The sequence below is a fragment of the Orycteropus afer genome, unplaced genomic scaffold (assembly GCF_000298275.1).
Source record: "Orycteropus afer afer isolate SDZICR_OR568_19922 unplaced genomic scaffold, OryAfe1.0 scaffold00107, whole genome shotgun sequence".
Lineage (NCBI taxonomy): Eukaryota > Metazoa > Chordata > Mammalia > Tubulidentata > Orycteropodidae > Orycteropus > Orycteropus afer.
The window spans coordinates 2,624,892-2,652,364 of NW_006921694.1; the positions used below are offsets into that span (position 1 = coordinate 2,624,892).

Sequence of the window (27,473 nt, forward strand, 5' to 3'; positions counted from 1 at the left end):
ACGGCACTTAACAACAACAACAACAACAATGCCTAGGATATCAATCTTTATGCGTTCCATTTCATTTTTGACAACTTCCAATTTTCTTAGATTCATACTTCGTACATTTCATGTTTCGATTAATGGATGTTTGCCGCTGTGTCTCCTCAACAACTTTAAGCTTATAAATAATTTTAAGTTTATAAATATTCAAACAGAAGATAAAACCCCATGGTTATGAAGAGTTAAGATTAACTAAAAACAAAAGTCTAAACTTAAAATATCAGACTTTAAATCAGTAAATCCTCCTACATTTTAAGGATGATTATAGATAGTAGTTTTTCATTATCTAATTATAAAACAATCTATTGTTCCCTTAAAAGTGCTACAGGGGGAGAATATTCATCTTTTCGATCAAAGTTAATAAAAAATATTTTTTTAAAATTAAATTAGTGTTCTACAAAGCTGAAGTAGAAATAATTGCTTTAAAACCCACAGTTTGAAAATTTTACATTAGATAAAGGCTCAAAATTAAAATTGAGAAACCTTGAATTTATTTGTATTTGGAAGAACTAATCAGCATTCTAAGTAATTTCTGGTGCTTTACGCATGAAATTAAATTTTAAAAGAAAAATTACCCTGGCATACCTTGGTTCATAATCTTCAATGTTCTGGAAATTCTTTCCCAAGGAGCATATTTTACTTAGTCAAATAGAAGCCATTATTAAAGATACAGAAAAATACAACATTTTTAAAGTCATATTTTAAAGTGTGACATAGAAATAGATACAAAAAGAATGCTACAGATAAAATGGATGGCATTTATCATCCTATCACCCCTAGTGACCTTTCATGGTCAAGTTATTTTAAAAATCTATTTCTTTGGTAACTTTTGTTGTCACTAATTCAGAGTTTTAATATGACATTTTGAAAAGTGTTTTCTGTCCAACATAGTATTTTGAGCTTACAAGTGAAAGTCTGTCATTTTATGTTCATAATAAAGATCAATGTTATTTGATATATATTTTACTTTAATGTTTTAAATCAAAAGTACTGACAACAATACGACAATTTTAAGAGATCTACATGTGAGAATAGATAATTAAGTGTCACAGGGCTACTGTAGTGAAAAGTTGTATTTCAAATAAAATATAAAAAGTAATCAATTTTGTTATGTTCCATCTTATGGTTGGTATGTCATATATTCCTGTGTATGTGTCACATGACAGAATTGTATTTAGAATACCACAATAATTTCAATGATTTTATATAGATCACTTTTTTTCCTAACAAGATTCTTTTTAAATCAAAAGTACAATTACAATAAAATTCCTCTAAATAAATTGCATTTAAGGTAAAAGTGTATCCATTTTTTCTTCTTTTTGAAAATGGTCTCATTTGTTCAAAAGCTATATCCATAGCAATAACTGACATTTAACTACAAAACAGTGTGAAATCTTGATCAGAGGTGTTATGGGATGTTATGTCTCCAGTTTTGCAGACTATTTAAGTATCATTTCACCTAAAAACATGAAACTCCTCCAAATTAATGACTTTAACTCCAGTTAGTGTTGAATATAAAATTAGTAGGTAGACTTTGGGGTAAAAAAACTTTGAAGGTACACATTTAACATACTTTTGATCTAGGTACTGTTCCATGTCATTTGCCTGCTTTTAGCACCCTCTGCAGGTGAACCAATATTACACATGACTTACATACCATGAAAAAGTAGTAAAAATAGAACTTTGTGGAAAGGGTACAATAACATTGAATAAACTGTGAAGTAAAATAAACAAATTACACTGTCATAGGTGTATGTAGGGAGGACAAATATTTTTTGCCAATTATTTAATTACTTTTATAATGTGTTTATATGTGTGTATTTCGAAGATAAAATGCTACTCACTTGGATCAAACTGCTAATATATCGGAAAACGAAAATGTAATGTTAAAAAAAATGTTACAACTTGCAGATCATACCTTAGAATATTCAAATGATAGATTACTTGAAAATAAAATGACACTGTGGACTTACCATCCCTGTTGGACAGTAGACACACGAGGCCATTGAGGCAGGTGTCAGTAACTTCTGAGATATTGGTTGCACACCTGCCTATAGTCTGAATAGTGGCTGCTGCAAACTGTTTATCCTGGCTTTTCACATAGGTCTAAAAAATAATATCATTTCAGTTAGTTTACAAATTGGTACTATCAAGTGAATAAAAAGACCCAATCTTTGCCAATATATAAGCATTTTAGAATAAATAATTTTCTCATCTATAGGCACAATGATGGCTCAGCTTAATTTGATTTTGATTTTTACTTAAAGAACGTGTCTATAGAACAGGCACATTTTCAAGCAACGTTCAATCATCTGTGGCCACAGTGGCTTGTGACTCCAAAATAGATAGTGGGGAGCAGTCACCCAAAGACAGCAATTAGTTTAAGTGCAAGGTTGAAGGAGATGATGAGAACTCTCTCTTTGGAGGTTTCAGTCCATTTAACCAGCAGCATCTGTGAATCTACAAAAGAAGGGATCTCTTTTTCAGAGACACTACATCTAAAACTTGGGAGAAGAGAAGAAAACGGACCAATATGCTACTGACAAACGTTTTATTTTCAAAATGGCATCCAAGTGGTAGTAAAACTGTAATAGGAGCTACAGTGAGCAGAATTTCAACAAAGACTTTAGAATCATTCAATATGTAACAAAATATCATACTTTCATAGTAAGTTTTCTTTAAAAGTTTGCTTTAAAACAAACTGTGAAATATATGTATACACAAATTAATAACAAAAGAAATAAATCATTGATTTAACAACAGAAAGTTAAAAAATCTTTCCAAAATTTATAATTTTAGAGAATTTTATTTTGGTTAAAACTTTCCTAATTTAAAAACTAAGTTTTCATTGTTTATAAAAATTAATGTACATTTAGTATATATATTTATATTTTCACTTTTAAAATCCTATTTTCAACTAAAGTTTTAAAAAATATTCCCAACCTTAAATGAGAAGTACATAATGTGTAAGTAACACATGTTATCTAAAATGCAAAAAGAAATACACATTTAAATCTTGCCTAAGTGACAAATAGAGAAGAAAATCTGAGATTATCTAAAAAATACACAAAGTTAGTGAAAATGGTACAAAGAAGGTAATTAAATGCTGAAGGAATGAAACTAAACAATTAAACTCTCTTAGTTCTATGTAGGGAACACCAAAAGTAACTTCTCAATTAAAAAAGAAAACTTACATATATATTTTATTATATACTTACTATACATGTATGAATCTTTAGAAATAGTCGCTATTTTTCTCAAAGTTATTATTGTAAGCAAATGGTACACTACTATGAACATGATATATAAAGACATAAATAAGTTTGGGTAAAAAATGGACTTTATTAAATATCTTGATATTAAATATAATGACTAGGTCATGAGTATTCTGAAACAAGTCTGGTGTGTCACCTCTGTCCACCTAAACAAATCCATAAAATTACATGAGATTCCAGACTTGGAATAAGTTGAAAAAAGCAAAGAGATTACACAGGACAATAGGAGGAAAAAAAAACTGTAAGAATAAAAAAAATAAATAAAATTCAAGCAATGTTTTAGAGTTGTGATTTACTGAATTGAGACACTATCTTTTCTGGCATAAGAAGACAAGATGAGTGGGTATTTGTGACATATTCCAATTTCACAAGGAATTTTCCTAGAAAAAATACACCATGAAAATACAGCAATCCAGTTATGAAATGATAAATTATGAGGATGCAGTAATATTCAAAATTGTGTATAAAATCACATAGCTAAACAGAAACATAGTATCTGTATAGCTAAAAAGATATATAACATGGGCATTCATAAAGATTATGGTAACAAAATAAACTAAATTTATAAAAGTTGGGGGTTGATAAAAAACTCTCCCTGTGATTAGTATGTGGAATGTGGTATATTTTTATTCAGAAAATTACTGATGGAATGTAAAACTCTTAATATTGTTATGAGGTTTCCTACTGCTGTGTTCCACCTCTAAGTTTTCAGAGCTGACCTTTCTATCACAATAGGCATAATGCCCTACTGGAGATAATCAGCAAACATGTCCAATGCCAACACTGTAAGATCTGCTGGAACTGTTAAAGTTACACCAGGTACATCTAGTGAACTAATGAAAGGTATGAAAGAAAGTATTCAATAAACATTAGCTATTTCCCTTCCTTCCAAAAAAAAAAGCATAATGTCCATGAGGTAATTTTTAAATACCATTTATGATGGGTATGGAAGTGGGAGGCACCTCATCCATCAGCAACAAATCAAATGAAAACAAACAAACAAAAATCATGGCATGGCAATTTTAAGCTGTCCTTCTCCCCACCTCCCTAGTCCCCCAGTTAAACATAAGGTTAAGGGACAGGGACTAAAACAGTGATAGGCAAATCAAACAGGGAAAACCAGGTAAGAAATTAAGCCACTTTCATGAGTTCAGAATACAGAAAGAACTTGTGTTGAAGACAGTACGAGATGGAATCTGTACCACTAGCATCATTTCTAACAAGGAGGACAGGTATAAAAAGTCTGTCAAATTCTTTCAAAACATGAATAGAAATTCTATTACATTTCCCTTCAATAATAAATTAGGAGTTAATGTTTACTTTTAAAATCTTACACATTTCTTATAGTTGTCAATTTTGTCCCCAGTTGCTGTTTCATTTATATTTCTAAATTGATAAAAATGCATCTTCACCTTAAGATTAACATATGCTTTAGAAGTTATTTTATAATTAGCCTTGTATACAAACCTGAAATTCTCGAAGAAGAGTTGATATATTGGCTTCATTTGCCAAGTTTGTCAGAATTTCAAGCTACGGTAGAGAAAAGAGAGAATTTTTGTGTTACATATATTTTACCACAGTAATTTTTTTTTTAATGGTACATTTAATAAAGGCTGAGCATAAAATATAAAGGTAATTTCAGTTTATTAAAAAAAAACATGGTCACAAATGTGGCATTCTACCCTTCAGGTGAGCTTAATCTGGCTCCTACTGTCTACAAATAAAATTTCATTTACTTTGTTGTTGTTGAGAACATTCAAAGCAAAACATACACCTATTCAACAGTTTCTACATGTACAATTTAGTGACACCGATTACATACTTTAAGCTGTGTAACCACTCTCAATTTCCTTTTCTGAGTTCTTCTCCTCATTAACAGAAACTTACTGTTCCATAAAGTTCCTATCGAATCTTTGAAGTTGTTGTCAATTTGATCCTATATAGACAGTTCTTAAAAGAGCATAATGGCCAAGGCAGACTTCTGTTACTAGTTAAGCCAAATTACTGTTCAGTCTTAGGCAGGCATCAGGAGATATTTTTGATTTAAAGATTATCTCAGGGCAACAGTTTCAGGGGTTCATCTATCCTCCATGGCTCCAGAAAGTCTAGAATCAATTAGAATTTGAAATTCTGCTCTGCATTTCCCCACTTTTTATCAAGATTCTCCTACAGAACATTTGATCAGAATTTCAGTAGTGGTAGCCGGGCACCATTCAGTTCTTCTGGCCTCATGTCAAAGGAAGCTTTTGTTCATGGAGGTAATTAGTCACACAGTCTACTTCCTCCTTCTATTCCTGACTCCCCTTCTTCCTCTGTTGCTTCAGGTGAATAGAGACTAATAGTTGTGCCTTGGATGGCACATTCTTATATACATATAAATCCAGGACAGAAAATTAAAATGTCTAAATATTTGGGATGGTAGGATTTCCACATGCAAAAGACTGAAGTTGAATCCTATTCCTCACACCATACATGAAAACTAACACAAAATGCATCAAGGACATAAATATATGAACTAAAACCACAAAACTAGTAGAATAAAACACAGGACTAATGCTGTGGGGCCCAATTTGCATGATCAGCTTCTCTAATTATTTGTCCCAACTTTACAATTTACATCTAATTAATTTAAACAATTTAAGCTACTTTTATTAATAAAATTGGAAAATCATTTGCCCTCTATGTAATACCTCCATCTTCTAGGTACCTATGAATTTTCTTTATTTCTTCTCCTGTATCCTACCATCCCAAATATTTAAAAATTTTAATTCTCACTTCTGGATTTATATATGTAAGAACCATACAACTGTATAGGGTTGGTAGACAATGTATCTATAAGTACATTGGTATGTTCCATAAGAATTTCCAGGTGTATAGTAGCCCTGACAAGGGATAAGGTTGTAGACGCTTCTTGGCCATAGCCAGCTACCCAGAGGGAGTAAGCAGTTGGGCCTGTGGGCTTGGGACCATAGTCACAGGGGACATCAAGCTCAATTGGCATAACATGCTACACAAAAACATTGTTCCACATCCTACTTTGGCGAGAAGTAACTGGGATCTTAAAACCTTGCAAGTGGCCATCTAGATGCAACAATGGGTCTCTCCTCATCCAGAGCAAAGAAGAACGAAGAAAACCAAAGATTCTTGGAAACAATTAGTCCAAGCAACTGGTATATCATGCAATCCTCAGCCTATACAACTATGAGACCAGAAGAACTAGGTGCTGTCCGGCCACCACTCACTGTCAACCACTCAGAGGAGGAATCTACATAGGAGATCCTGGATAGAATGCGAGAACATTGTGGAACAAAACTCAAAGGAGAAAAAAAAAAAAAAAAAAAAAGGGGACCAGGTTTGCTGGTCTGATAAAGCCTGATGGAACCACTGAGACTATGGCCCCTAGCGGCTCTTCAGGCCTGGAATTGAACCCACTCCTCTGCCAAACAAAAGACAGGCATATGAAGTGAACATTTACCTGAGTAAGACACACTCCTTGGAGAGAACAATCATGGGAGAATAGAAGGGCTGTGTATGCACAGGGAGACACCTCAGGGGGCAGGAGCATATGAAGGGACAGACACAGGGAAGAGGTAACTATGGGGAGTAAGTGGGAGGGGAGCTGTTGCACTGTGGTAAATTGTAGACTATGTCATGCGACAAAGTGTATGTGAACTGCTGTATGGAAAGTGAATTTGCTCTGTAAACTTTCACACAAATCACAATTTTAAAAAAAAGAACCATGCAACTAAAAGTTTAACTATATTAAGTTTGCTTAAGTAATTCACATTTTTACTCACATAAATTATTCAATAAATCTGAAAAAGGCAAGAAAAAGACAACCAAGAACAGATGCGACACACAGAAAACAAAACATAAGATGTAGATACAAACTTATTAATATCAATAATTACTTTAAAAGCAAATGGTCTGAATACTTCAATTAAAAGGCAGATAATGTCATACTACACATAAAAGCATATGCTGACACACCATATATAAAAATTAATTCAAAATGGATCAAGGACTTAAATGTAAGCACTAAAATCATAAAATTCTTAGAAGAAAACATACAGGTAACTCTTTGGGATCTAGTTTACATAATCAACAAAAGAAAAAATAGATAAATCAGACTTCATCAAAATTAAAAACTTTCATGCGTCAAAGCTTATCAGCAAAGTAAAGAAACAACTTATAGACTGGAAGAAAAAATATGGGAACTATATATATCTGATAAGTGTTTAAAACCCAGAATATGTAAGAAGCATCTATAATTTAAGGACCAAAAAAACAAACGACTCAACCAAAAAATGGGCAAAGGAACAGTCATTCACCAAAGAAATACAAATGGCCAATAAGCACATGAAAAGATGATCAACATCATTATTCATTAAGAAAATGCAAATCTACAATGAGATACCACACTTCATTTCCACTAGGATGGAATTGGAAAGCAGGAAACGCAAATGGATAACTGTACACCAATGTTCACTGCAGCATTATTCACAATGGCCAAAAGGTAGAAACAACCCAAAAGTCCATCAACAAATGAACAGATGAATAAAATCTGGCATATGCATATGATGGAGTATTATTCAGCCATACAAGGAAATAAAGTTCAAATACAAACTATACTACAACATGCACAAACCTTGAAAACAGTATGCTGAAATAATTACAAAAGGACAAATATTGTACGATCCCACTTATATGAAACATCTAAAATAGACAAATGCATAGAGACAGAAGTACATCAATGATTACTAGGGTGTAGGGGAAGGGAGAAATGGGGAGTTATAATTAATTATAATATAATAAAATATAATTATTGACTGAATGGTATACTTAAAAATAGTTAAAACAGCTAATTTTATATATATATAACCATAATAAATTTTTAAAAATAAAAAAAAGTCTAATAAGGAAATATTATGAACCCTTGATGCCTTTGAATTATGGTACTGGTAATGAATACTGAATATACCATGTACTGCCAAAACCAAAAGAAAATCAAACTCAGTGCCATGGAGTCAGACCTGACTCACAGTGACCCCTCCTTGGGTTTGCGTGGCAGTATCCCTACAGAAGTAGATTGCCCAATCTTCCTTCTGAGGAGTGGCTGTTGGGTTTAAACCACCAGCCTTCTGGTTAGTAGTCAAATACCTTAGGCACTACGCCACCAGAGCTCCTGTGGACTGCCAAAAGAACAAATAAATCTGTCTTGGAAGAAGTGCAGCCAGAATGTCCCTTAGAAGTGAGAATGGTGTTTTGGTTACCTAGTGCTACTCTAACAAGATACCACAAATGGGTAGCTTTATTTTATTTTAATTGTGATCTGGGTGAAAGTTTACAGAGCAAATTCACTTTCAATATAGCAGTTCACATACACTTTGTCTCATGACATTGACTATAATTTACCCCAATGCAACAGCTCCCCTCCCACTTCCTCTCCATAGTTACCTCTTCCCTGTATTCCATCACTCCATGCACTCCTGCCCCCTGAGCTGTCTCCCTGTGCATAAACAGCCCTTCTTCTCCCACAATTGTTCTCTCCAAGAAGTGTATGTATCTACTTCAGGTAAATGTTCAACTCATATGCCTGTCTTTGTTTGGCTGGAAACCACAGGAGTGGGTTCAATTCCAGACCTGAAGGGCAGCTAGGGGCCACAGTCTCAATGGGTCCATCAGGCTCTATCAGCTCTATCCCCACCCCCTCCTTTTTTTTTCCAAATGATTTTGAGTTTTGTTCCACATTGTTCTCCCTCTCTATCCAGGATCTCCTACATAGATTCCCCTCCGAGTGGCTGACAGTGGTAGCCAGGCACCATGTAGTTCTCCTGCTCTCATAGTCATATAAGCTGCGGATCACATGGTGTACCAGTCACTAGGACTAACTGTTTCCATGAATCTTTGGTTTTCTTCATTCTTCTTTGCTCTGGACAAGGAGAGACCCGTTGTTGCATCTAGATGGCTGCATGTAAGCTTTTAAGATCCCAGTTGCTAGTCGACAAATGGGTGGCTTTAACAAACAGTTGTTTATTCTCTTATAGTTTAGGAGGCTGGAAGTCCAAGGTCAAAGTGCCAGCTCTAGAGGCAGGTGAAAGCTCCCTGACCTTGAGCTTCAGCTCTGCCTCTTGCTATCAGCCCACTAGAGCTGGAGGCATCTTTTCACATGGGCAGCTGCTGGCTGCTGAGGCTGACAAAACAAAAGTTGACAAATAAAATGGCACAGTCACAAGATTGCCAAACAACACAGAAGGCAACTAGTTCAAGCCCAGAGACAGCCTCAAGACTGGCAAGAAACATGGCAGCCTGCTGACTGAAGAGCCAGCTACATGCAGGGTCCAAGCATTCCAAAAAGCTGCTGAGAGCTTCTTAAAGCTTCTTCTTATATACTGGAAGCAGACCACATCCCTAAGGTAGCTATCCAGTTGGACCAGTAGATTCCACATCGAGTTGATTACTAGTCTCATCCTGGGGAATAACTACATCCAGCTGCTCAGCTACTCAAAACCAGGCAGGCCCAGCCAAGGTGACACATAACCTTCACTACCACAGATGGCAAAACTCCATCTCACATACTCTGGACATGTTATCAGAAAAAACCAGTCCCTGAGAAGGACATCATTTTTTGGAAAGTAGAGGATCAGTGAAAAAAAGGAAGACTTTCAATGAGATGGACTGATACAGTGGTTGCAACAACGGGCTCAAACAAAACAATGACTGTAAGGATGCTGCAGGATCAGGCAGTGTGTCATTGTGTTATACAGAGTCGCTATGAGTCGGAACCAACTTGATGGCACCTAACAACACTTTTATGCCAATGAACTCAACAGCTTATATTAACTGGACAAATTTATTGAAAGACACAAAGCATAAACACCGATACAAAGAAAAAATAGAAAATCTGAGTTGTCCTGTATCTATTTAAGAAATTGAAATCATAATAAAAATACTTTCCCCTCAAAAAAAATAAAACTCTAGACCCAGACGGCTTTATTTGTGAATTCTACCAAATATTTAAGAAAGGAATAATGAAAAACCTATACAATCTCCTGGAGAAAACAGGGAATCATTTCCCCATTTTTTAAATGTATCTGGCAATATCTGATACCAAAAGCAAACAAAGACAATACAAGAAAAGAAAACTAAAGACCAATATGTTCCTCATGAATACAGCCACAAAAGTCCTTAACAAAATGTTAGGAAATCAGTTGACAGTAAGGGAAATTGGGTGTGGAATATGCAGGAACTCTCTAATATTCTGACAACTTTTCTGATCTACAACTATTCTAAAATTAAAAACAAAAAAAATCGGCAAATGAAATCCAGCAATCACCATATCTTGACCAAATGAAGCTCATTCTAGGAATACAAGGTTAATTTCCCATGTGAAAATCTATGAGTGTAATTCACAACATTAATAAAATAAGGCAGGCAAAAAAAAAAAAAAAAAAGATCCTATCAATTGATGCAGAGAGAACATCTAAAAACATTCAACTCACATTCATGAAAAAGATTTTCAGCACAGCAAGAACAGAAAGAAAAATTTTGTCACTCTGACAACAAGCATCCATGAACACATGACAACTAACATATTATGGGTGAGGAATGAATACTTTCTTCCTTAAGTTTAGGGATAAGATAAAAATTTCTATCTCACCCCTTACACTCAACATTCTACCAAATACATAAGAAAGGAATAACAAAAAACCTATACAATCTCCTGGGGGCAGGCTGCAGTAAGCCAGCCTGGAACCAGTGGAAGGCAGGTGCTTGTGTGTGTGGAGTGCCTTGGAGGCAGGCTGCAGAAACCAGTGGAAGATGAGTGTTTGTGTGGCATGCCCCAGGGCAGGCTGGGAAAGCAAGCAGGCTGGGGACACCAGGAAATGAATGGAGAAGTTTGGAACAGCTAAGACAGACAAACTTGTCTGTCAGTTTGTTGTACTATGGAGACTTGAGTGTTGCTGTGAGGCTGGAGATTATGCCACTGGTGCTTCAAATGCCTGCAGGGTTACCCATGGTGAACAGGGTTCAGGGGAGCTTCCAGACTAAGATAGACTCAGAAGAAGGAAGAGGCCATCCATTTCTCAAAGAATTGGCCAGTGAAAACCTTATGAATAGCAGTGAAACACTGTCTGATATATTACTGGAAAACTTTACAAATAGCCCTGAAACACCGTGTAATACAGTGCAGGAAGATGAGCCCCTCAGGTTGGGAAGGCACTCAAAATACAACTGGAGAACAGCTTCCTCCTCAGAGTAGAGCTGACCTTAATGATGTGGACAGAGTAAAGCTTTCGGGACCTCCACTGGCTGATGTGGCAGGTATCAAGATGAGAAGAAATGGCTGCAGACATCCATTAATAATCAGAACACAGAATGTACGAAGTATGAATCTAGGAAAACTGGAAGCTGTTAAAATGAAATGGAACACATAAAGATTACTATCCCAGGCACTAGTTAGCTGAAATGGACTGGATTTGGCCATTTTAAATCAGATGATCTACTATGTCAGGAATGACAAATTGAAGAAGAACGGCATGGGATTCATCATCACTAAGAATGTATCAAGATCTATCCTGAAGTATAATGCTGTCAGTAATAGGTTAATATACATATGCCGAGGAGGCCAGTTAATACTACTATTATTCAAATTTACGCACCAACCACCAAAGCCAAAGATGAGGAAATGAAAGATTTTTACAAATTTCTGCAGTCTGAAATTGACTAAACATGCAATCAAGATGTGCTAATTCCCAATGGTGATTGGATTGCAAAAGTTGGAAATGAAGTATCACAGGTAGTTGAGAAATATGGCCTTAGTGATAGAAATAAAGCTTGAGATCGCATGATAGAATTTTGCAATACCAATGACTTACTCATCGCAAGCATCTTTTTACAACAACACAAACGTCGGCTATACACTTGGACTTCTCCAGACGGTTTACACAGGAATCAGACTGACTACATCTGTGGCAAGAGGTGATGGAGAAGCTCAGTATATTCAGTCAAAACAAGGCCAGGAACTGATTGTGGAACAGACCATCAATAGCTCATATGCAAGTTTAAGCTGAAGCTGAAGACAATTAAAACAAGTCAACGAGAGACAAAACATGACTTTGATTATATCCCTCCTGAATTTAAAGACCATCTGAAGAAGAGATTTGATGCACTGAACACCAATGACTGAAAACCAGAGGAATTGTGGGATGACAGCAGGAACATCATCCACAAAAAAAGCAAGTCATTAAAAAGAAAGGAAAGGAAGAAAAGACCAAAATAGATGTTAGACAACACGTTGAAACTTGCCCTTAAACGGAGAGTAGCTAAAGCAATTGGAAGAATCGACAAGATAAAAGAGCTGAACAGAAGATTTCAAAGAGCAGCTCGAGAAGACAAAAGTCAATAATTACAATGAAATGTGCCAAGACCTGGAGTTAGAAAACCAAAATGGAACACCATGCTCAGTATTTCTCAAGCTGCAAGAACTGAGGAAAAAATTTAAGCCTCGAATTGCAATATACAATGATTCCATGGGCAATGTGTTGAATGATGCAGGACATATCTAAAGAAGATGGATGGAATACACAGAGTCACTGTACTGAAAAGAACTGGTAGATGATCATTTCAGGAGGTGGCATATAATCACGAACCAATGGTAACAAAGGAAGAAGTTGAAGCTGCACTGAAGGAAATGGCGAAAAACAAGGCTCCAGGTATTGACGGAATACCCAATGAGTTGTTTGAAAAAACAGATGCCAAACTGAAGGCACTCACTAGGCTATGCCAAGAGATTTGGAAGACAGCTGCCTGGCCAACTGATTGGAAGAGATCTGTATGTACCTATTCCAAAGAAAGGTGATTCTACTGAATGTGGAAATTATTGAACAGTATCATATGCAAGTATGTATCACCCACAAGTAAAATCTTAAGTGAAGATAATTCAATAACAGTTGCAGCAGTATATTGACAGAGAATTTCCAGAAATGCAAACTGGATTCAGAAGGGGATGTATAATGAGGATATCATAGCTGATGTCAGATGGATCTTGGCTCAAAACAAAGAATACCAGAAAGGTGTTTACTTGTGTTTTATTGACTATGGAAAGGCATTTGATTGTGTGGATCATAATAAATAACATTGAGAAGAATGGGAATTCTAGAACATTTAATTGTACTCATGAGAAACCTGTACATAAACCAAGAGGCTGTCATTCAAACAGAACAAGGGGATACTGTATGGTTTAAAATCAGGAAGGGAGCATGTCAGGACTGTATCCTTTCGCCATACTTACTCAATCTGTATGCTGAGCAAATAATTCAAGAACCCAGACTATATGAAAAAGAATGTGGTATCACGACTGGAGGATGATTCATTAACAGACAACACAACTTTGCTTACTGAAAGAGAGGATGACTTGGAGCACTTACTGATGGAGATTAAAGACCACAGTCTGCAGTATGGATTACACTTCAATATAAAGAAAACAAAAATCCTTACAACTGAACCAATTAGCATCACCAAGATAAATGGAGAAAAGATTGAAGTTGTTAAAGACTTTGTATTATTTGCTTCTACAATCAACACCAATGGTAGCAGCAATCAAGACATCAGACGATGTATTGCATTGGGCAAATCTGTTTGCAAAAGACCTCTTTCAAGCACTGAAGAACAAAGATATCTTCTTGAACACTAAGATGCACCTAATACAAGCAATGGTATTTTCCCTTACCTCATATGCATATGAGAGCTGGACAATGAATAAGGAACACAGAAGAGTTCATGCTTTTAAGTTGTGGTGTTGGTGAAGTACCTTGGACTGCTAAAAGAACTAACAATCTGTCCTGGATGAAGTGCAGCCAGAGTGCTCCTTGGAAGAAAGAATGGCCAGACTTCATCTCACCTACTTTGGTCATGTTGGAGAAGGATAGAGGGTCAATGCAAAAGGGAAGGTCTTCAACAGGATGGATTGACACTGGGTACAGCACTGGGCTCAGGTACAGTAGGGATTGTGAGGCTGGCACAGGACCAGGCAATGTTTTGTGCTGTTGTTCATAAGGTCGTTATGAGCTGGAGATGACTAACAGCACATAACAACAAACAACAACACACTCAACATTGTACTAGATGTTCAAACCAACACAATTAGGTAACAAAAAGAAAGGAGAGTTTTTCAACAGATCTTGCAATAAAGAGATATTCATAAGGGAAAAAGAGGAACAATTTTAGTTGTATCTGTTTCTTTTTCAATCGACTGCCTGTCAGTGACCCACCATAATGTTCACATTCTAGTTTGTATGCATCCATATTTTTCTCTATGCTCATATCACATGCAAACATACCTACAAATACACATACATAGAATTTTTATATTTGTTTTATAAAATTAAATCAAACTTTAAAAAATTTAGAGATGAGAATATATAGAAGTCTTAAGTTGACACTGAGGAATTTTAACAAATGTATTCACACTGACTTGACTATTAACCAAAGAAAATTACCCGAAAGACTTCCTATGGCCCTTTCCTGTCAATTCCTTCCACAGAAGTAACCAATATCCTAATTTCTATCAAACATATATTAGTTTTGCCTGTTGTTGAATTTTATGTAAGAAAAAAAATGAAAGTATGTACTCTCATTTATTATTGCACTGTTGTTGTTATTGTTATGTGCTGTGGAGTTGGACCTATTATTGCACTACACTAGTTCATTCTGCTTAGCATGTTTTTGAGATTAAGCCATGATGTTGAGCACATAGCTTCATTCTTTTATATTGTTGTTGTTGTTGTTGTTTGCTGTCGAGTCGGCCCCGACTCATAGCGACCCCTCTTTGGGTTTCCGAGGCAGTATCACTACGGAAGTAGGATTGCCCAACCTTCCTTCCGAGGAGTGGCTGTTGGGTTTGAACCGCCAGCCTTCTGGTGAGCAGTCAAGTGCCTTAGGCACTAATTTTTATTCCATTACATGACTGTACCACATTCCATTTATCTATACCAATGGACATTTAAGTTATTTCCGGGGGGGGGGGCTTTTATGAATAAAGGTGATTCGAAACCACCAGCCACTATGTGAGAGAAAGATGAGGAAGTCTACTTCTGTAAATATTTACAACTTTGAAAACCCTATGTGGAAGCTCTGTCCTTAAGAGGTGCTATGAGTTGGAATTCACTCAATGGCTTGGGTGGGTAATGATGCCTAGCATCTTTCAAAAGTGTTTTGGCTATTTAGATAAATCTTTTGAACAAACTGTATAAATTTTCCCACCATTTTTTAAATCTTTTCATTATTGAATTTCAGAAATTCTTTATATATTCTGGACACAAGCCATGTGTCAAATGTATATACTGGGAATATTTCCTCCCAAATTATATAGCCTGACTTTTTATTTTATTTTAATGAGATTATTTTAATATTTTGTACAATTTTCTTTAAAACAATCTCAAACTACCAGGACAAGAACAGATATATGCACACCCATGTTCACTGCAGCACTATTCACAATAGCAAAAAGATGGAAACAGCCTAGGTGCCCATTAACAGCAGAATAGATAATCAAACTATGTTATATACACACAATGGAATACTATGCAGCCCTAAGGAATAACATAGAATTTGTAAAACACCACATAATTTGGATAAACTTGGAGGCCATTATTCTGAGTGAAATAAGTCAATCATAGAAGGACAAATATTGTATTAGTCCGTTATTGTAAAAAGTCGAGGAAAGGTTTATATATGGAAGGAAATTTTCTTTATTGGTTACCACGGGTGGGAGGGAAAGGGAGGGAACACTGTTAGACAGGTAGAGACAAGTATTGATTTGGGTAACAAGAAGGGCAATGTACCAAATGTGAGCGATCAACACAGTGTTATTGAGGGAGAGGAAGACAGAGAGGTGCATGGGAGGTACAGACAACAAAGCTGAACCCTTTCGCACATAAAGTACTGCACTGTCAGTGATGGCAAATATTGATCTACGGGTGGATAGATGGGTGGACAGGCTGAATGATTAGGTATGTCTATGCAGGGGGGAGTGTGCCCATGACCACATACAGGGTTGGCAGACAGTATTTCTACAAATGTATTTGTATGTTTGAAGAATTTCTAGGTACATAGAAGAGCTGACAAGGGACAAGGTGTAGTCACTTCTTGGCCACAGCCAGATACCTAGAGGGAACAAATAGCTGGACCTGTACCTAGAGGGAACAAATAGCTGGACCTGTGGGCTTGAAACCATGATTGCAGGGGACATCAAGCTCAACGGCATAACATAGTACACAAAAACACTGTTCCACATCCTACTTTCGTGTGTAGTGACTGGGATCTTAAAAGCTTGCAAGCGGCCATTATAGATCCAACGATGGGTCTCTCCTCGTCCAGAGCAAAGAATGAAGAAAACCAAGGAAGCATGGAATAATTAGTCCAAGGGAAAGGTATACCATGTACTCCTCAGCCTATATGACTATGAGACCAGAAGAACTAGATAGTGCCCTGCTACCACTGTCAACCACTCAGAGGGGGATCTATGTAGGAAATCTTGGATAGAGTGGGAGAACAATGTGGAACAAAACCCAAAATCATAAAAAAAAAAAAAAAAAGGGACCAGGTTTGCTGGTCTGATAGAGCCTGGTGGAACTCCTGAGACTATGGCCCCTAGGTACCCTTCAGGTCTGGAATTGAACCCACACCTGTGGCTCCAGCCAAACAAAAGACAAGCAAAGGAGCTGGACATTTACATTAGGTAGATACACTACTTAGAAAGAATAATCATGGGAAAATAGAAGGGCTGTTTATGCACAAGGAGACAACTCAGGGGGCAGGAGTGCATGGAAGGGAAGGACACAGGAAGAGGTGGCTCTGGGGAGGAAGAGGGAGGGGAGCTGTTGCACTGTGGGAGATTACTGTCAATGTCATGAGACAAAGGGTATGTGAACTGCTGTATGGAAGATGAATTTGCTCTGTAAATCTTCACCCAATTCACAATTAAAAAAAAAAAACTCAGACTTACAGAAAAATTGCTACTACATAGAATTCTTTTTCTATGAACCATTTGAGATTAGAGTTACCAACCAGATTTATCATCCCCAAATACATTTATGCACCACGTAACACCCATTCAAGCAATGTCTGACCATATATACATCTGTGGTCCCTCCTATAAAGTTATAATAAGAGTTCAGAAATTCCAATCATAGAATGAGATGTAGCAAACACAACAGCTTTCCCCTAGAAATACATATATCTTATGTCTCCAGTATACCAAGTAATTGTACCACAGGTATATAATGGTACAATACATATATGACCTATAATACATGTATTGATAGTCACAATAAATGTCTGTGACTGACTTACGTATGTGCTGTAGTGTAGCATTCAATATCGTGTACTGCACATCTCTTCAGTATTATAGTGCTATCTTTCTGTTTAATTTTCTTTTGAAAATATTATCATGAAGTGCATCATGGCTCCCAAATGCAGCAAAACCAAAACCAGTATAGCAGCAGCAAGAGATGTAGGAGAAATATCGATTTGGAAGTGAAACAAAAAGTTATTGAACAACACAAAGGTGGAAAATCAGTGAATGTTATTGCTTGTGACTTAGGTATGTTACACTTGACAATCACAACAATCCTCATAAACAAAGAAAAAATTCTCCACGCTCTTAAAGGATTGGCTCCACTAAAAGCAACAAGGCTAACAAAAATGTGAGAGAGAACGATCTCAGAAATGGAAAAATTGCTAATGACGTGGGTTGAGGGCCAAATACAAAAACGAATGCCTCTCAACACACTCGCAATCACTGCTAAGGCATGAAGCTTCTTTGAGATGCTTAAAGGAAAGGTACAGCCAGACTATGATACAATGTTTCCACGATGTCCAAATTATGTAAGGTCCTATTTCACAGAATATTGTGGACGTTAAGCTATGCATGACTGTGCTTCTGTGTATAGTTCCTAAAAACAAGAACATTATCCTACAGACTATACTACAAGCAATAAAATCAGGAAATTAACATGTACATTATTACTTCCAACCAATCCTCCTTACTTAAATTTCACTGTCTCAATAATGTATAACTAGAATCCAGGGTTCAAAATACTGACCTGTCAGTTAGCAGCCGAGCACTTAACCACTGTATCACCAGGGCTCCTTAGTTAAATATCACACATTCTATTTAGTTGTCTTTTCAGTCTCCTTTGGTCTGAAACAGTTTCTCAGTCTTTCTTGTGGCCTTCTTGATCTCAATACTTTTGACAATTAGATTAAAAAAAACAAACTCACTGCTGTCGAGTCAATTAGACTCATAGTGACCCCTCCCTGGGTTTCTGACACAGTATCACTACGGAAGTAGACTGCCCAATCTTCCTTCTGAGGAGTGGCTGGTGGGTTTGAACCGCCAGCCTACTGGTTAGCAGTTGAATGACTTAGGCACTACGCCACCAGGGCTCCCGATGATTAGATTATACATAAGTTATTTTGTAAAATATTCCTCCAGTTTGAGTGTCTTATATTTCCTTACTATTAAACTCAGTTTCCATGTGAATAATCAATCATTCCATTATTTACTGAATAGTCCATTTTTCTCCCTTTGGTTTGAAATATCTTCTCAATTATATATTATACTTCTACATGCACAGGTCTGTTTCCAGGATCTCTAGTCTGTTCCATGTATTTATTTGTCTAAATATCACACTGTTTTAATTACTGTAGCTTTATATTGCTAACTACACAGTAGGCCATGGTTATCTTTCCTAAACACAACAATCTTTCATAATTCCTTGTGTTAGCACAGACTGCTTTCTGCTACTCCCACGTGTCCAATCTCCCAATCTGTCAACCTACCAAATAACAACAAAAAAAATTTATAAAAATGCTATTCTTTTAAGACCATCCAAATATCACCTTTTCCACAAAAGTCTTTTCTGACTATTCCAGAGAATTAGTTGGCCTTTAAGTTTTTCCACAGGAAGCACAGGACTGATTATCTCTATTTACATGTCTGTCTTCTTCAGTACTCACAGGCATGGTCAATATGAATAACTAGTGTATGATAATATAGTATGGGAAGTATAAAGAACATTCTCAAACGCATCTACATTTTTAAAAAAGCAAGACTCCACTGTGCAAATGCTAGACATTTTAACAATTGCTCTTTAAAGCAAATGTGTTACAGATCCACAAAACATAAGCACACACACCTTCAGGGTCTTGATCATAGTTGGGTCAGTTGATCTCACATAGAAACTCTTCAGATAGGGTTCAAACATACCCTAGATTACAAAAACAAACATATAAATAAATTTTTGGTAGTAACATTTCATTCTTCTCTTAAATTATGTGCTCACAATGGACATACCTTTCTTTGAATTGACATAGTTGCTATATTCTGTAGGACAATATACTGCACCTCCCTAAGAATGAAAAAAGAAGTTTCGCTGAGCATATTTTCCAATAAAATAATCTTTTTAGTAAACAGTACATTAAAGAAAAAGAATCAGCAATAAATTTTATTGAATGGAACTCTTCAATGAAATATCAAAAAGTTTTAATAAATCTTAGATACTTATGTCTTCTTCTTAAAAATTGTTGCCCTATAAACTACTAATAAATTAGGTATTATTTATCATGAGAAGAAATTAAAATAAATTTCATAACGTTGTTTAACACTGTATGTGTAAGGTATGAAATGAATCTAAGCACAAGCAAGGGAGGTACCTGTAGGGCTAATGAGGTAAATATGACTACAGCATTAATATAAACAGATCAGAGGATTCATTCTGTCACTCAATTCCGCCCCAGTCAAATTAAAAAGCACTGATGTTATTTTTATACCAAAATACCTAAGAAACAAAGAAAAAATTAAATAAGGTATAAAGATTCTTGCGATGACACATTCCAGATCATTCTGGTATTTCTTGAACTAGCAGTAAAAAAGAAAAATCACTAAACTGAGAAAAGGGAAAAGAATGGCCATGTATAATGACAGGAAAGAATAGGAACACACAGGAAATAGCATCTCACTAGCCAACAAGGGCCACCACTTGTCAGTCAGTTTGTCATACTGTGGTGGCTTGCGTGTTGTTGTGAGGCTGGAGGCTATGCCACCGGTATTTCAATATCAGCAGGGACACCCATGGTGGACAGGTTTTAGCAGAGCTTCCAGAGTAAGACAAACTCGGAAGAGGGAAGGGGCCATCCACTTCTCAAAGAATCGGCCAGCAAAAACCTTATGAATAGCAGTGAGACACTATTTCTGCAGGTATAGGAAGCATTGTGAGGCTGGCACAGGATTGCACAGTATTTTGTTCTTTTGTACACAGGGTCACAATGAGTCAGAACCAACTCGACGGGCACCTAACAGCAACAACAGTCACCAAGGGATGGCAAAAGCCAGTCAAAGGTTAAAGCCATTGCACTTAAGAGTAGCTAGGGACAAAAAATGAATATATATCTTTATATATAATTATCCTGTTAGCAGAAGCAGAGAATTCCATTGTTAATTAAAAAGTGATCATTATTGCAAAAGATCCATGATAAGCTAAACAGTTAAAACAAAGATGAATTCTTCAACACAAAATAAAACAAGACAAAAAACTAATCTCAAACCTTGAAATTATATTTCAAAGGAACTCAACAGATGGTCTTTGGAACTGCTGCCCTGAACAGAATGATGGCAAGTTAAAATTGAAGAAATGAGTATTCTTTCTAAGCATCTGTCTATCTATCCATCAGAAATTAAAAGAGCATGCATTCATTTCCAATGAGTAGTTATTAAGAATATAAAAGCCACTGCCATTGAATATAGTTCTCTTTTAAAACAGAGCAAACAACAGTAAATAAATATTTCCACTTTATAGAAGGCAGCAATTTTTTCAACTACATAGTTTAAGGTATCAATTGCTTCACATAAAATCATATACAATAAACTGAGTAAATCAATGACGATACATCAGTGCACTTTTCCAATGATTCCTGATTTACCAGAACTCACAGACATCATTACTGTCATACCTGGAAATATCAGACACTTAGACTAGGCTACCACTGTTGATAGCATATACTACTATATAGATAATAGGCCACAGAATAGTTTCAAGCTCTTTGAATTTTAAGTTTTTTCTCTTCTTCTTTTTTTTTTTTTAAAACTTCAACATTTATCATTAAGTTTGAGATAAATTTTATAAAAGACTATTATGATGACCCTCAAGTATAAGATCTTATTGACAGTTAAAATACAGTCAAGAAGCACATAATAAACGACTGAAAGATTTGTTCAACCATTTTTGGGGGGGAAACATAAAATGAAATGCATATATAAAATCATAACCTACCTATTGCTACGAAGTAAACGCACTAGTGACTTAGAAATAATGCCAGCTTCAGATTTTGGTGATATGTGCCAATAGAGCTGAGCTACTGCCATAACCACCTAAAAGATAAAGCACAGAAACAAGAAACTATGAACATTAGGCACAGTTTCAAAACACATTCTTAAATATATCTTCCTGTAACCCCTACAAAATTCCTGTGAAATAAAATGAAATATGTTATTATTCTCTGTAGTGGGTTGAATAAAAACTAAAACCAAACCCAGTGCCATTGATTCTGATTCATAGCAACCTTACAGGACAGAGGAGAAGTGCCCCATAGGGTTTCCAAAGCTATAAATCTTAATGGAAGCAGACTGCCTCATCTTCCTCCTGGAGAGCAGCTGATAGGTTTGAACCACTGACACACCAGGGGTCCCTAGAGGTGGAATTAAAAAAAAAAAAAAAAACTCACTGTCATCATGTTGATTCCAACTCACAGAGAACCCCTTTGGGTTTCCAAGGTGGTAAATCTTTACAGTAGATTGCCCAGTCTTCCTCCCACAGAGTGGCTGGTGGGTTTGAATCTCCAACCTTCTGATTATCAGTCAAATGCCTTACTCACTAAGCCACCAGAGTTCCTCATGGGTGGAACATTGTCCTGCAAAACCCACCTCAACTCAGAACCTCAAAACGTGACCTTATTTGGAAATATCTTTGCACGTGGGTAATAACTGTGATAAGGTTATACTGGATTAGGTTGCATTCTAAATGCAATTGGTGTTCTTATAAGAGGTAAATACAAACACATACACAAAGAAGACACTGGTATAAAGATGGAGGCAAAGATTGTAGGATTGGAGTGATAGATCTAAACATCAAGAACATCAAGGACTGTTGGCAAGCTCCAAAAGCTAGAAGCATGGAATGGTTTTCCAGAAGGAACCAACTCTGTCAAAATCTTCATTTTGGATTTCTGGCCTCCTGAATTGTTAGAAAGTACATCCCTGTGTTTAAACCAATCATTTAACATCTACTTTCTTTGGTAAGGGTTTATCAGTTTCCTAGGGCAACCACAACAAATTGCTCCAAACTAGATAGGTTAAACACAGGAACGTACTTTCTCAAAATTCAGGAGGCCAAAAGTCCAAAATGAACATGTTGGCAGACTTGTTCCTTCTGGAAAAACCATTCATTCCTCTCCTAGCTTTTAGAGGATGCCAGCAGACCTCAGTGGTTTGGGATGTTAAATGACTGGCTCAAGGTGGAATCCACCATTCACCTGTTAGTTTATCGTACTGGGGTGGCTTGGGTGTTGCTGTGAGGCTGGAGGCTATGCCAATGGTATTTCAAATACCAGCAGGGTCACCTATGGTAGACAGGTTTCAGCAGAGGTTCCAAACTAAGACAGATACAGAAGAAAGGAGCCATCCACTCCTCAAAGAAATGACTAGTGAAAACCGTATGAGTAGCAGTGAAACCCTGTCTGATGTATTACTGGAAACCTTTATGAATAGTCCGGAAACACTGCCTGGTATAATAATGGAAAATGAGACTCACAGGTTGGAAGGCACTCAAAATACTACTGGGGAAGGGCTGCCTCCTCAAAGCAGAATAAAAAGACAAACTCACTGCCATTGAGTCAATTCGACTCATAATGACCCCTCCTTGGGTTTCTGAGGCAGTAACTCTATGGAAATAGATTGCCCAACCTTCTTTCCGAGAAGTGGCTGGTTGGTTTGAACTGCCAGCCTTCTGGTTAGCAGTCAAATGCCTTGAGCACTACACTGCCCCAAAGAAGAGTCAACCTTAATGATGTGGATGGAGTGAAGCAGTTGGGACTTCCATTTCCTGATATGGCATGACTCAAAATGGGATGAAACAACTGAAAATGTCCATGAATAATTGCAATATGGAAAGGACAAAATACAAATCTAGGAAAACTGGCAGTGTCAAAAATGAAATGGAATGCATGAAGATTGATATTCTAGGCATTAGTAAACTGAAATGGACTGGTTTGGGCCATTTTGAATCAGACAATCATATGATCTACTATTGCTGGGAATAACAAATTTAAAAGGAATGGTGTTGCATTCATAATCACAAAGAATGTTTCAAGATCTGTCCTGAAGTATAATGCTGCCAGTGATAGGATAATATTCATACGTCTAAAAGGAAGACCAGTCAATATGAGTATTATTCAAATATACACAACCACCACTAAAGCCAAAGATGAATAAATTGATTTTCACCAACTTCTGCAATCTGAAATTGGCCAAATATGCATCAAGATGTATTGTTTATTACTGGTGATTGGAATGCAAAAGTTGGAAATAAAGAAGAATCACCAGTAATTGGAAAATATGCCCTTGGTGGCAAAAATGATGCCAGAGATTACATGACAGAATTTTGCAATACCAGAGACTTACTCATTGCAAATACCATGTTTTAACAATGTAAAAATGGCAGCTACACACATGCACCTCCCTAGACAGAATACACAGGAATCAGATTGACTACATCTGTGAAAAAGAAGAGACGAAGCTCATTATCTTCAACCAAAACAAGGCCGGGAGCTGACTGTGGAAAAGACGATCAATTGCTTATATGCAAGTTCAGACTGAAGCTGAAGACAATTAAAACAAGTCCAGGAGAGCCAAAATATGACCTTAATTATATCCCACCCAAATTTAGAGACCACCTGAAGAACAAAGTTGACACACTGTATTCCAATGACAGAAATGTGAGATGACATCAAGAATATCATACAAGTATGTTCTGGTTACCTAGTGCCGCTCTGACAAGAATATACCACAAATGAGATGGCTTGAAAAAACAGGAGTTTATTCTCTTACAGTTTGGGAGACTAGAAATCTGAGGTCAAAGTGCCAGGCTCTAGGAGCTGTGTGAGAGCCCCTTGACCTTGGGCTTTAGCTCTGCCTCTTGCTCCCAGCCCCCTGGAGCTAGAGGCATCTCTTCACTCAGACAGCTACTGGCTGCTGAGGCTAACAAGCCCAAGGTTGACAAATAAAATGGCACAGTGCCGATGTTACCAAACCACATGGCAGGGCACTAATTCAAGTCCACCTAAACTCCCAAGGTCGGCAAAGCATGGCAGGCTGTTGAACAATGACACAGCTACATGCAGGGTCCAATCATGCCATAAGCTACAGACTGTTCCCCAAGGCTTCTCCACATATACAGGAAGCAGACCACATCCCTAAGGCAGCTGCTCAGCTGTTCACAAAAGATTCCACCATGGAGCTGATTACCAGTCTTATTATGGGGAAGACATCCAGCTGCCCAGCCACTCTACCAGGCCCAGCCAAGTTGACACACAACCTTAACTACCACAATATACCAAAACCAGGCAAAGATATCACTAAAAAGGAAAACTACAGACCAATATGCCTCATGAATGTTGCTGTTTCTGTTATGTGCTGTCGAGTTGGATCTGACTCAGAGCGACCCCTCCTTGGGTTTCCAAGGCAGTATCGCTATGGAAAGAGATTGCCCAACCTTCCTTCTGAGGAGTGTCTGGTAGGTTTGAACCGCCAGCCTTCTGGTTAGCAGTTGAAATCTTCAACAAAATCCTAGACAATAGATTCCAACATATATTAAAAAAAATAATACACTATGACTAAGTGGGGGAGCTCTGGTAGCACAGTGCCTAAGGCACTTGACAGCTAATTACCAGAAGGCTGGCGGTTCAAACTTACCAGCCACTCCTTGGCAGGAAGGTTGGGCAATCTACTTCCGTAGCGATACTGCCTCGGAAACCCAAGGAGGGGTCACTATGAATCAGGTCTGATTCGATGGCACGTAACAACGAACAACAACAACATGACCAACTGGGGTTCATACCAAGTATGCAAGGATGGCTCAACATTAGAAAAACAATCAAAGTCATCCATCACATAAATAAAACAAAGGAAAAGAACCACATGATCATATCAATCGATGTAGAAAAGACATTTGATAAAATCCAACACCCATTTCAGATAAAAACTCCCAGCAAAATAGGAATAGAAGGGACATTTCACAACATAATAAAGGGCATATATGCAAAACCAAGCCAAACACTGCTGTGGAGTTGAATCCAACTCACAGCAACCCCTCCTTGGGTTTCTGAGGCAATATCACTATGGAAGTAGATTGCCCAACCTTCCTTCCGAGAAGTGGCTGGAGGGTTTGAACCGCCAGCCTTCTGATTAAATGCCTTAGGCACTAGGCATTTTCAATGGAGAAAGAGTGAAACTATTCCCCTTGTAAACAGGAAGTAGTCAAGGATGCCCTCTATTAGCACTTCTATTCAACACTGTATTGGAAGTCCTAACCAGGGCAATCAGGCAAGAAAGGGAAATCAAAAGCATCCACATTGGTAAGAAGTAAAACTATCCCTGTTTGCTGATGATATGATCCTATACATAGAAAACTCAAGAGACTCAGGAAAAAAACTACTGGAACTAATCGAGAAATTTAGCATAGCAGCAGGATACAAGATCAACATACAAAAATAGTTGGGATTCTTCTAAACTAGCAAAGAAATTGTTGAAAAAGAAATAAGGAAATCAATACCATTTACAATACTCACTACTGTCAGGTCAGATCTAATTCACAGTGGCCGCTCCTTGGGTTTCCGAGGTGTTATCACTATGGAAGTAGATCACCCAATCTTCCTTCCGAGGAGTGGCTGGTGGGTTTGAACTGCCAGCCTTCTAGTTAGCGGTCAAATACCTTAGACACAAATACTTGAGAATAAATCTTACCAGGGACAAAAAAGATGTACAAAGAAAACTACAAAAGACTACTTCAAGAAACTGTAAGGGATCTATAATAAATGGAAGAACATACCATGCTCATGGATAGGAAGAATGAACACTGTGAAAATGTCAATTCTGCCCAAAGCAATCTATATATTCAATGCAATCCCAATCCAGATCCCATCAACATTCTTTAAGGATATGGAAAAACCAATCACTAACTTTATAGGGAAAGGAAAGAGACCTTGGATAAGAAAAGCACTATTGAAGAAGAACAAGGTAGGAGGTCTCACACTCCCAGATCTCCAAACCTACTATATAGCCACAGTCAAAACTGCCTGGTATTGGTACAACAGATACACAGACCAATGGAATAGAATTGAGAACCCAGAAATAGAACCATTGATCTATGGCCAGCTGATGTGTACAAAGGGCTGAAATCCAGTCAATGGGGAAGAGATTTTCTGTTTAACAAACGATGCTGGCAAAACTGGATATCCATTTGCAGAAAAATGAAACAAGATTTGTACCTCATGCCATACACAAAAATGAACTTCAGATGGATCAATGACTTAAATGTGAAACCTAGAACTATAAAGTTCCTCAAGGAAAAACTAGGGTCAAATTTACAGGCCCTAATACATGGCATAAACAGACTATCAAGCATAACCCAAAATGCCCAAAGAGCAGAAAATAAAGCAGATGAATAAAACCTTTTAAACTTTAAATTTTTATGTGATTCCAAAGACTTCTCCAAGAGAGTCAAAAGAGAACCTATAGATTGGGAAAAAAAAAAAAAAATTGCCAATGACATTATCTGACAAGGGACTTATTTCTAGAATTTATAGAAAACTTCAACACCTTAACAACAAAAAGACAAACAATCCAATTAAAATATGGGCAGAAGACATGAACAGACACTTCACCAAAGGGGACATTCAGATGGCCAACAAATACATGAAGAAATGGTCACAATTATCAGCCATTTGATGTTGTTGTTGTTATGTGCTGTCGAGTCGGACCCGACTCATAGCAACCCCTCCTTGGGTTTCCGAGGCAGTATCACTATGGAAGTAGATTGC

The 27,473-nt window shown here is 37.0% G+C and overlaps 1 protein-coding gene across 1 annotated transcript in view; it reads right to left on the reverse strand.

Annotated features, from left to right (window-relative positions):
* AP3B1 (adaptor related protein complex 3 subunit beta 1) overlaps positions 1 to 27,473 on the reverse strand; it is a 452,161-nt gene that overhangs the window by 196,245 nt on the left and 228,443 nt on the right. The window contains exons 9-13 of the mRNA XM_007943446.1: positions 21,653 to 21,750; positions 19,678 to 19,732; positions 19,520 to 19,591; positions 4,785 to 4,847; positions 2,016 to 2,148 (exon numbers count right to left, since the gene is read on the reverse strand). Of these exons, the coding sequence (XP_007941637.1) occupies positions 2,016 to 2,148; positions 4,785 to 4,847; positions 19,520 to 19,591; positions 19,678 to 19,732; positions 21,653 to 21,750 (421 nt within the window). The remainder of the gene's footprint in view (positions 1 to 2,015; positions 2,149 to 4,784; positions 4,848 to 19,519; positions 19,592 to 19,677; positions 19,733 to 21,652; positions 21,751 to 27,473) is intronic.